Source organism: Achroia grisella, unplaced genomic scaffold (assembly GCF_030625045.1).
Source record: "Achroia grisella isolate CSIRO2021 unplaced genomic scaffold, CSIRO_AGI_Agris_v1 utg18504, whole genome shotgun sequence".
NCBI classification, from domain to species: domain Eukaryota; kingdom Metazoa; phylum Arthropoda; class Insecta; order Lepidoptera; family Pyralidae; genus Achroia; species Achroia grisella.
This window is the reverse complement of record NW_026712688.1, coordinates 11,705-22,768: the sequence shown is the minus strand read 5'-3', so window position 1 is coordinate 22,768 and position 11,064 is coordinate 11,705. Positions and strand designations below refer to the sequence as shown.

The 11,064-nt window shown below is 35.5% G+C and overlaps 2 protein-coding genes across 2 annotated transcripts; one reads left to right on the top strand and one right to left on the bottom strand.

Moving 5' to 3' along the window:
- Positions 1-1,516: 1,516 nt before the first annotated feature.
- On the bottom strand, positions 1,517-4,908 carry LOC131841616 (uncharacterized). The gene is made up of 4 exons (XM_059189940.1): positions 4,905-4,908; positions 4,222-4,302; positions 2,734-2,892; positions 1,517-1,737 (listed from the first exon to the last, which is right to left on the bottom strand). Exons 1-4 carry the CDS (start codon positions 4,906-4,908, stop codon positions 1,517-1,519), a joined length of 465 nt encoding a protein of 154 aa, XP_059045923.1.
- Positions 4,909-5,629: 721 nt separating this feature from the next.
- On the top strand, positions 5,630-7,568 carry LOC131841624 (uncharacterized). The gene is made up of 3 exons (XM_059189950.1): positions 5,630-5,860; positions 6,537-6,783; positions 7,399-7,568. The coding sequence occupies exons 1-3, from the start codon at positions 5,735-5,737 to the stop codon at positions 7,506-7,508; spliced, it is 483 nt and encodes a 160-aa protein (XP_059045933.1). The 5' UTR covers positions 5,630-5,734; the 3' UTR covers positions 7,509-7,568.
- Positions 7,569-11,064: the final 3,496 nt, after the last annotated feature.

Genomic DNA, 11,064 nt, shown 5'->3' with positions numbered 1-11,064 from the left:
TATGTTTTTTGTCATTAGTCTTAAAATTCTCTAGTTTCCTATTTGATAGGCAAAACAATAGCCGGCAAGTTCGAGCATGTTCCTACGGGATAACAGCGTCAGTATGTCCAATCTTTAAACAAACATCAGTAGCATCCTTAAACTTAGATTGATCTGTGAAAGTCGATAAGTGTTCGAACAGCATTGGTATTCCGCGTTTTATCAAGTCATTTCACTCATCGCTTCACTCAGGTCTCTTGTATCCATTTGCAAATATATAGTACCTACTGAGCTACTGAGTTTGCCTATATTTCTAAAAAAATCACCAGTGCCTGTTTCACCTCTATCCCGCTCTCGAGCGTGGCGCTGCAGTCGCTGTCGAGTTTTACAGAATACCAATGTACTATCTCACGCGAATTCCGCTTTCGAATTCGTAAGTGATACTTGCAGAATAGCAGATATCTTATTTGTATGATCGAACACGTCTATTACAATAGTTCGAACTGTATGAACAATATGACTTTTTTCGAACTATTCTAATACTGTTGGCCTTTACAGCTGCACCAGGTGATAGATGGCGAGTGCAGATGGCATTCCAAACCCTCAGAAGTCAAGGCCAACTCCTGCCTGACGGAATCGACTTAAGTCTGAGGGCACCGTTAGGGGTTCGAACCTCGACGCAAGCCGTTGTAATATCGATCCCCGTTTGAATTGGACGGGGGATTGATCTCAGTGTAAATGATTAGATAACATGTGCAGTCCATCTACATCTAGAGATATGTTCAAACTTGCCGAAACTATTTATTTACATACTAAGTAAAAAAATAACACAAAACTGTAAACCACCAATTACCTTAGTGACAATCGACTTCACTAGTCACGATTTGCAATTTGCAAAATTAAGTTTAATTTCTCTGTCAATATAATTTCTTACAAATTATGTAAACACTTCAATAAACATTATCACATAATCGTTTCCGTTCTATAGGCACATAGGTATCAATACATTTTTTTGTTATTTTTGTAAAACTTTTCATTCATAATTGAACAAAAATTAGTATTATTCCTATCGTTATACATTTTAAACGCTACAGAATAATATATTTTATGATAACACAATTTCTAAAGACGGATTCATTCTAAATGAGAATCAATGCATTATGAACATAGATCTAAAATTACTTGCAACTGTATTTGTATTAGAATGAATGAAAAACAAGCCAAGGGTAATATAAATCCAAAATTACTTGCAATTGTATTTGTATTAGAATGAATTCAATGAATGAAAAACAAGCCAAGGGGAATATAGATCCAAAATTACTTGCAATTGTATTTTTGTACTAGAATGAAAAACAAGGCAAGGGGAATGTAAATAAATTACTCGCATATGGACATTTTCAAAATTCTCTTAGAACATTCACATAAATATGACAAGGAACATAACCTACTAGCTGCTTTAAACACACCTTAAGAAAATAATATAACAGTACAAATCCATAGCTGACAATAGCAGCACAAATAATGTTACTTTCCCTGATTATGCCGCAGTTAATCTTGACACCACCTGGAGGTCCAACTTCTGTGTGATAAATTCAAGTATTATGAAGACTAGTTCCCGTTTGCTGGAGGCCATCAATACGTCGTAGGCTCTACGATAATCGTTAACATCCAAACGCCGCAGATAATTGTACACGATGTAGAGTAACTCCATTAGTTTCTGCTTTATAGTCTCCCAGATCTCTCTCAAGGAGACATATGCTGAAATTATAATATAGTATATATAAAATTCTCGTGTCACAATTTTAGTTTGATGACCTCGGTGGTCTAGTGGTCTAGCACACTGCTTTACGTCCGATGGTCGCGGGTTCGACTCCTTGCACGGTATAAACATCTGTATTCATGAGTATGATTGTTTGTATCAGTCTGGGTGTTTTCTAGGTATTTACGAAAAAAATATCTATGTATTTGTATCAGTTATCGAGTACCCATAATACAAGCTTTAGCTAGCTTAACTTAGGTCTAGATGGCACTGTGTGAATTGTCCTGAGATCATTCTTATTATTAGTTATCATACTCCTCCGAAACAGTTAGACCGATTTTTATGAAATTTTATATGCATATTCAGTAGGTCTAAGAATCAGCTATTATCTATTTTTCATACATTTAAGTGAAAAGGGTTCTCCACCCAACATGTCACAATTTTTTTATTTTGTTCTTATAATGTGGCATTATAAAATACATACAACACTAAATTTTCACCCCTCTAACATCAACCCCAATTTTTTAATAGCCTTTTTAATTTATATGGCACAACCACGTTTGCAGGGTCTGCTAGTAACATATAATATAGTATAGTATATATGGGGATTGTTAACTTTGATAGTCTATATGGACGTAAGAAGGAGCAGAGCTAGATCAATTATACTATTTGCCTGGAATGGCATACAAGCTTTTGGCTCAAGATTTATTAAAAGTGAATAGAGAAAATTATGATAGTAAGGAAATAACATAAATATTTAACAATTAATTGTTAAATAGTTTAAGGACGTAATGAAAACAATATATCATTACATAGTTTAAAACAAATTCGCTGTCACTGTCTGTCTGTCCCTATGAGTGCTTAAATCTTTAAAACTATGCTATGGATTTTGAAGCAGTTCTTTTAACAGATAGAGTGATTCAAGAGGAAGGTTTATATGTATAATACATGTACGCTGGGGCGAGTAGCTAGTAAAAGATATAAAGCAAACTCACTGTAGACTCCATAACCAGTGACTCCTGCAACACCTGCACCAATCGCTGCCCCCAATCTGCCCCCAGCATAACCACCGACGAGCCCTCCAGCGACCGCAGACAATGTGGTCACTATCACAGCATTCTTGTTCCAAACTATGCGTATTTTATAGGCATCTCCTAAACCAACATCAATCATAAATATTATCCCAAATCAGCTAGTCAGAGGCTTTGTCAATGTCCTGGTGAATGCAATATATTATTATAAGAGGGGGAAGGTGATTGGTAGTAATGTGGATTCATGACCCCATTACTAGCAATGTACCATGCCAGGTTGACCTCCACGCGGTTCCCCCTGGAAACCATTGTGATAAGTTCTTGGTGAATATGGGACACAGTGACCTAGATACATCAAAATAATAATTGCATTTAATAATGTCTATTAAGACAAATTCAATATTGTTTACTAAGCACTGCTGTGTCTAAACTGTGTCCCATAGATAGATTGATTATTATTTTGATGTGTCCCATAGTGAATTTGTCACGATGGGCTTAACTGACCTGACCTCATGTTCATCTTATCACCCTCCACTGGTGCCCCGCCAGCATAAACTATTAGCACAGGCTGGTGCATAATTCCAGTATCACCCATAATAATATATGGAAGGGGGAAGTGGATTGTCAGTAATGTGGACTTATAATCCCAGTGCTAATAATATATGGTACTGTGCCTACACTTGTAATATTTCTGTCGAAACTTGAGACCCTTCCATTAGTTTACATCTCCACGAACATAGATATAAGTTCAGTGTAAAATCAGTCTATGTTCCGACTCCGCGTCGACTGTACACATTATTATTAGGCCATGTAGCACACTACCAATAAACATAATAATGTCTAATAAATTGTACAATCATTTACCGGTATACTCACTACCTACATACTACAATAAATAATATACTATGTAGCGCCACCTCATCCCAGCATATATAATGCTACAGTGATGAGGACAACCACCGGGCTACAGTACATTCAGGTTGACCTCCATGCGGTTACCCCTGGAATCCATTGTAACAAATTACTGGTGAATTTGTCATGATCATGCTCATCTTATCATCCAGTGGTGCCCCGCCAACGCACCACCCACCATGGGAATGAAATGGAATGAAGGATCGTGGGATATATGTATCCTAGCTATGGCTAGAAAGAGATAGACTTACATAAAAGTATAATCTCACCGTAAGGAAAACATCATACGTTTTTTCCTCATAACTCTGGCCACAGATAAGATAATATTACATATTCTGGCTCACCAAATCCTACTATTAAAACCAAGCTTTGTAAGCCGTTTTTAGTATGAAGGGTGAGATACGACAGTGACCATAAAAAGTACAATATAATCTCAGGAATGGCAATGCATATACAACAGGTGGTCATTACAAAATGAGCTGTTAGCTTGTTTCATCATAGCTGTATATAATAGCATAATAAAAAAAAAACAAAACAAACCCAGTTTCAATATAATGTCTTCAATTGCGCTTGAATTGAAGCCGACGTCGCGGCCAACGAGCAGTTCTCGTGAAGCCATGTCTATTATTTTATTAAAAAAAATACAACACAAATAGATTTATTACCACAATAAAATAACTATATAACAACGATTATAAATTGTTATTTATTATTAGATTATCAAGGTTTGAGACTATGACAACCACAAACATAGAGATGTGCCATCTCAAGTTAACTCGAGTTGACTCGAATTGAATTCTCCCTAACTCTAATTGGGGCTGGCGATGGCGGCAAATAATCGTTTATTTGCCGTCAGGCTAAACTAGAGCTCATCATCAAACGAAAGTGCCATTCGTTCATTATATGTTATTTCTTATCGAAAATACTTTTAAGATTCTTGACTTAACTTAATATATTAGTAACTAGCTGTATACGCGACTTCGTCCGCGTGGAATTTAACTTTATTTTTCTAAAATGAAGGAAAATTTTCTGAAATAAAGGTAGCCTAAGTTACTCCTTATTACATCAGCTACCTGTCAATAAAAAGACCCATCAAAATCGGTCTAGTCATTTCAAAGATTAGTCGGAATAACAGTTTTTGTTGTTGTCCGTCTGTTTGACAGACAACAACAAAAATTGTAAAAAATGTTCTTTTGGTATATATACCATATTTATATTCATACGCATATAGTAAAAGATGGTTATTTCAATATTACAAACAGACACTCCATTTTATTTATATAGATTTCTTCACTAAATTATTTTACAAAAATCTTTATTAAAATTAAATAAGTAATATTCTAATTCGAATAATATTATAATTGAAATAATGTTAATACTGCAAAAATCAGCAAAAGAATTATCTAGTACATTATAACATATTTCTTATTTAAAACAACATAGTTATTTAAATATATATTATTTTGCCTATCTACGTAAATTATAAAGTTAGACTGATTTTCTTTGCCATGTTTACTTTACTCTTTGGACTGACTTCATTTTGTCTCGATTGTAATATATCTTTCTAGTTTTGTTATTAAATAAGTGTACTTAATAAAAATAAATGTTTAATAACTATGGAGAAATGTATAAATTATGCTCGCATTTTTATCTATCTGAGTTCAGTAATGATAATTGTCCTAACAAAGAGGTGGAGATAAAGGAACACCTATGCCAAAAGTTATTTGTAACCAATAATGCACTCAGTTATGGCTGCTAACTCAAGTTAGGTCGAAGGTAATTCAATTTGAAATCGAGTTACGCGAATTTCAACTTGTTTCGAGTCGTGTTTTTTCCGAGTTGTACATCACTAAAATAGATAAAAATATAAACCAGCGAACATTCCCGAAATTTTTGACAGTGACAAAGAGATTTGACAGTGACAACATGAAATGACTTGACATGACTTAATGCGTTCCGTCCAGAAATAGGTAATTTATCTGTGGTTCTAACCACAGACAAATTTGCAGTAAGCAATAAATATTATGAAGTAGTATTTTTATATCAAAACAATATGAGTGATACACATTTAACATCATCATTGCGTCTTCGTGTCGCTAGAGAATCACAACTTCTGGCGGAGAAGAAGTGGATTTTGACAGCTCTGAAGAAAATAAAAACGCAAAGGAATTCTCTGCAGGTTAGTTCAGGAGTTCCCAATCTTCACTTCTCACTGCCGATTGTAGTTTGGTGTATGATTAGATGCGAGAGGTCGTCGGTGGCGGTAACTTCTGTTAGGAAATTGCAGAAAGAGGCGGGCGTTCTAACGTTACCTTCTTCCAATTTTTGTTTTTAAGATCACGGTATGCTGCTCCCGCATAACAGTTTACGTTAGCAGGCAGTACACTGGTTCCCCACCAGTGGGGGATGATAAGATGAGCATGAGGTCAGGTCAGTTAGCACATCGTGACAAATTCACCAAGAATTTGTAACGATGGTTTCCAGGGGGAACTGCATAGAGGGCAACTTGATGGGACATTGTTAGCAATGAAGTCCACAATCTACATTACTAACAATCCCTTTTCCCTCTCTTCCGATTTGGCCTAGAGGCATGTGTATTTTTACGTTATAGAGATATGATATCAATCACCTACTCTAGCCCCACTCTCTTCTCTTAAGGTTTCAAAATCCCACACACACCACTCGTACTTCCTCCCGGGTGGATAGTCATTGATCTAAGATATTAGAACTAAAAAAAGGAACTCTCACCGTTAGGTGTAGTGCATCTCCACATATATATAACAGTACAAGACTTGTATGCATCAAGATTGCATACAAGTATTTTCCATTTCTAAATAAATTCTTGTAAATTTTAGATAGAACGTTTACATCTCGAGAGTATGAAAGTGAGTTTAAAACAAGAGCTTCAGACTGAAAATAAGAAGGACAGGTTCACCGACACAAGCCCTCTGAGGAATGAAGAGTGCAGTGCCTTGATGGAGAAGAATCCCCAAATATCGAGCACCCAGATCACTGAGTATGACCCAACAGTAAATATGGAGGACCTGGAGGCTCTGTGCAATGAGGAGGAGCTCAATTTAGGTGTTCAGGATACTATTGCTCGTAAGTATTAATTATTAATCATTTTTCACCTTCTAAGATACAGTATAATTCTATACTAGTTCAGATGGCACAATTACACTTGTTTGTTCAAATTGTATTTACTCTTATGTACAACTTAACTAATAATTACACACAACCTATAACTGCAATAAATATTATTATTATTATAAGTTAAATAAATGTAATACATTTCACCTGATGGTGGATGTGGAAATAGCCCCCTCCGATAGGTCCTCCATCCAATTCAAAGTTGGATCGCTATTAGGGCTGCCTGAGCCGAGGTTATAACCACCTAGCAGTGTCCTCAGACAGCTGGCCCATAAGTCCTTCTGCAGTTTTGTAGTGCCATCTGCGTAGGTCCTCCTATCCTTTGGTGAAGCTGTAAAACCCAGCTGCACCCAACATTATTATATCATTGCAATAATATTGAATGCTAGTATTCTGAAGAGATAGAAGATCAGATATCCCTTTCATGCAGGCCCATTTGTGCTTTAGAACCATTGGAATTGATAGTGGTTTCTTTTCTCCCCAATAGGGTCTTTGAGTTGTGGTCCAAATTATTACCCTATGATTGGACTTTTATTTACCATTTATTTAACAGCTTTAATATTTCAGATAAAAACAATTCAGACTTCTGCATGGAAGAAGATGACGAGGACAATGATGACAACTGTGACGATGATATCCTGATAGATATGAACATGTTCATGAATGGACAGATGTGAACTGGTCACAAACAAACAGATATGAACATAAACATTATGTAGAGGAGCAGACTGGTCAACCACACTCTTCTAGGGGATGAAGGCTGAGGCCTCAGGCCTCAACCCTTTTGCCCCTGGGGCAGTAACCCCCGGGTAACAGGGTTAAAGTCTATAAAACTAACTCATGCTGGAGGCATTATCTATATAAACTCCCATTGCATGAGATATGAACATATAATAAATGTATGACATATGAAACTATCATATATGACAGTGAGTACTTTATCCAAAGTGCACTCTGTACAAAGTCATCTCAAATACCTCTGAATCAACTAATTCCGCAGCCGAGCAGCTTCCTTTGAAAGCAGTTTCATTTTGAAGGCAGAAACAGGATGTTAGTAGGTACAGTAGGTTAGAGATTTTACACTCGAGTCCTGGAAATTTTTTTCTTAATTTTAGTTATGACATTTTTGTCGTCTTTGTACAAAATTAGTAATTAATAAACAATTGCTGAGACAAAAAGTTTTGTGTAAATTATTAACTTATCTACACAAATAAAAAAAACAATGTCTGTTTGCAATTTCAAATTAACAGGTTTCACTAAATGCATATGAAAGTATAACTACGATATTCACATGAAAGATTTTTTAAAATCTTTTGCGTATGTTTGCGCGAATGATAAATGTCATTAGTAAAATAATAATAATATTTTTTATTTGTCTCAAACAAAAACCAATACAATTGTTGCCCATACAATAATAAAATTTAAAAGTAATTCACTACTTTTACTGAGTTATAACTCAGTGGGGTCAGCGCAACTGCTAAGCAGTTTTGAGGCTCGTTGATTATATATTGTGTTTAGATAATGAAAAAAAAATATGAATAATCATGTTTATGCTCCATAGTCCGCCATTTTAAATTATATTTTTTTTAAAAAGCTGCTAACGCACGCATAATTTCTCGTTCTCTGTCTAAAAATAATAAAAATAAAATACATATAACTGAGTGATCAAACTTTATTAATTATATAGGAATGTATACATTACAATTATATTGGCATCTACAGTATAATAATAATAAAGGTAATAGCCAGCGGGAAGAAATAACTCGATATATTATATATTTTCTTAATACTTTTCGTTACATTTCAGAATTTATATCTCAAATGTTATATAAATTCTGAGATATGAAATCTAATGCATATACCTAATAAAATAAAAAAAAAACCCAGCCCGAGTATGATTTTTATAATAGTGCTGGCAAGCAGGCATATGGCCCATCTGATAGTAAATTGTTATCGTTTATACCTGAAACATCAGGGATATCACATACATTTTTTTATTTATTTAAAAAATTAATAGAATATAGCTAATTGCGCACATGCCCGTTGCCAACCTTCAAGAAACCTTAATATACCCTTGAAAAACCCCATGCTGTCGTCTCCTGAGAAAAGTCTTGGCAGACTTAGTCCCCAATCTGAGTACAGGTAGAGTTCTTCGAAAGAACTTTCCTCTCACACTCAAATAGGTCCCCTCCGATTGATCTTCCGTTCAATTCAAAGAGGGATCGAAATTACTACGACCTAAGCTGAGGTTCGAGCCCTTAGCGGTGCCCTCAAACTAAAGTCATACCCGTCAGGCGGGAGTTGGCCTTCCGCGGGTTAGGGCCATCTGAACTCGCGCCCTATCGTCCGATGAAGCTGTAAAGGCCAGCTGCGGCCAACAGCATTAGAGTAGTCCGAAAAAAACACATTAGCCCGCCGGCCACGGATGTAGCTTCTAAAGATACACCGATGATGTGATGACATTTTTCTAATGATTTTCATTGTATAGTACACCCACCTGCGCTGATGGTATACGTTGGCGGGTGTATGTTAAAATGGGGTCTGGATTCAGTCAGGTCAGTTAGTACCGAATTTATATTTTTTATTAGTGTCAGTTTATTTCCACCGCCCCATGCATGTATATCATTACATAGTATAAAACAAAGCCGCTGTCGCTGTCTGTCCGTCCCTATGTATGCTTAAATCTTTAAAACTACGCAACGGGTTTTGAAGCTGTTTTTTTAGTAGAGTGATTGAAGAGGAAGGTTTATATGTATAATACATGTACACCCGTGCGAAGCCGGAGTGGTTAGCTAGTACCTTTTTAAAATAATAATTTTCACTAATTTAATTGTTTGATTTTATCCTCTGAATTCGAGTGACCGTCCTCCCTCTTAAATCTGTCGTCCCTAGAACACTGCCGCCCCTAGGCTGCGGCCTATATGACATATTTATAAATACAAGACTGAGGTAAGCACATATTTGCGATTTCTCAAAAATGTCTTTATAATATTGTCTTAATGTTTGTCGTAGTATATATTGTACATTGTCAAATTATTGTCTGATTACATAATCAATCAACGAAACAATTCATTCTCAAATTATTGTCTGATTACATAATCGATCAATCAAACAATTTAAAAAAATCCAATTGAGTTTCTTGCCAGTTCTTCTCAATTGAATCTGTATACTTAACTGGAAAGGTAGGGATAAAATATATGAAACATTTGAAGTTCATAAGCGGCTAAAGTGTCCTACATGAATAAATGATTTTTTAATTTGAATTACTTTATTGTGCTGATTATAGGTATATAAAGGTAATTTATTTAATGATATAAGAAAGGTGTTCCATATGAATGTGGATGGTTACAAGGGCAGAGGAAGGCCGATAAAGAGATGGATGGGCTGTGTGAAAGATGATATGGTAAGAAAGGAAGTAAATAACGAGATGACTGCGAACAGGGATGAATGGAAGTGAAAAACATATTACGCCGACCACAAATAAATGGGATAAGGAAGAAGCAGATGATGATAGGTATATAAAGGTAGAGGCAAGTAAATTTAACAGTTTCAATACTCTACCTATGAGTATTCGTATATTTAGTTATGCTACATAATCATGTCAGTATATATATAAACATGATCTCAACAGGATTCTATGGTGTGCAGTGGGATCGCATGGAGGTCGACCTGGCTGAAACAGCATGAGCTCACATATATAATTATTTATGAAAATTCTAAAATCTAAAGAATAACGATTGAAAACTAGATTGAATACTGAAACATCTAATGTAAATAAATAGCTTATTAATAATAGAATGTATATTTTACAATTATTTACAAAGCAATTGTAGTATTGTATAAAATTGCATTATTTCTATAACTCAAGTATAACAAATGGTAAATAACTTGTTAAATAAAAAAAAATCAGTGCCTACATCTAAATATATATAACTCAAAGGTGACTGACGTAGTGATCTATCAACGCACAGCCCAAACCACTGGACGGATCGGGCTGAAATTTGGCATGCAGGTAGATGTTATGACGTAGGCATCCGCTAAGAAAGGAATTTGATTAATTCTACCCCCAAAGGGATAAAATAGGGGATGAAAGTTTATATGAAACTTTGTCAATTTTAAACCGATCGGGCTGAGATTTTGCATGCATAAAGCTACTATGACGTAGGCATCCCCTAAGAAAGGATTTTGATAAATTCCACCCCTAAGGGGATAAATTAACGCGAGCGAAGCCGC

Coding starts and splice junctions, on each gene's coding strand:
- LOC131841624 (XM_059189950.1), top strand. CDS start 5,735: ATGAGTGATACACATTTAACATCATCATTGCGTCTTCGTGTCGCTAGA. Junction 5,861..6,536: donor CGCAAAGGAATTCTCTGCAG/GTTAGTTCAGGA, acceptor TGTAAATTTTAG/ATAGAACGTTTACATCTCGA. Junction 6,784..7,398: donor TGTTCAGGATACTATTGCTC/GTAAGTATTAAT, acceptor TTAATATTTCAG/ATAAAAACAATTCAGACTTC.
- LOC131841616 (XM_059189940.1), bottom strand. Junction 2,893..4,221: donor AGACATTATATTGAAACTGG/GTTTGTTTTGTT, acceptor ATGTTGGTTTAG/GAGATGCCTATAAAATACGC. Junction 1,738..2,733: donor CACTGGTTATGGAGTCTACA/GTGAGTTTGCTT, acceptor TTATAATTTCAG/CATATGTCTCCTTGAGAGAG.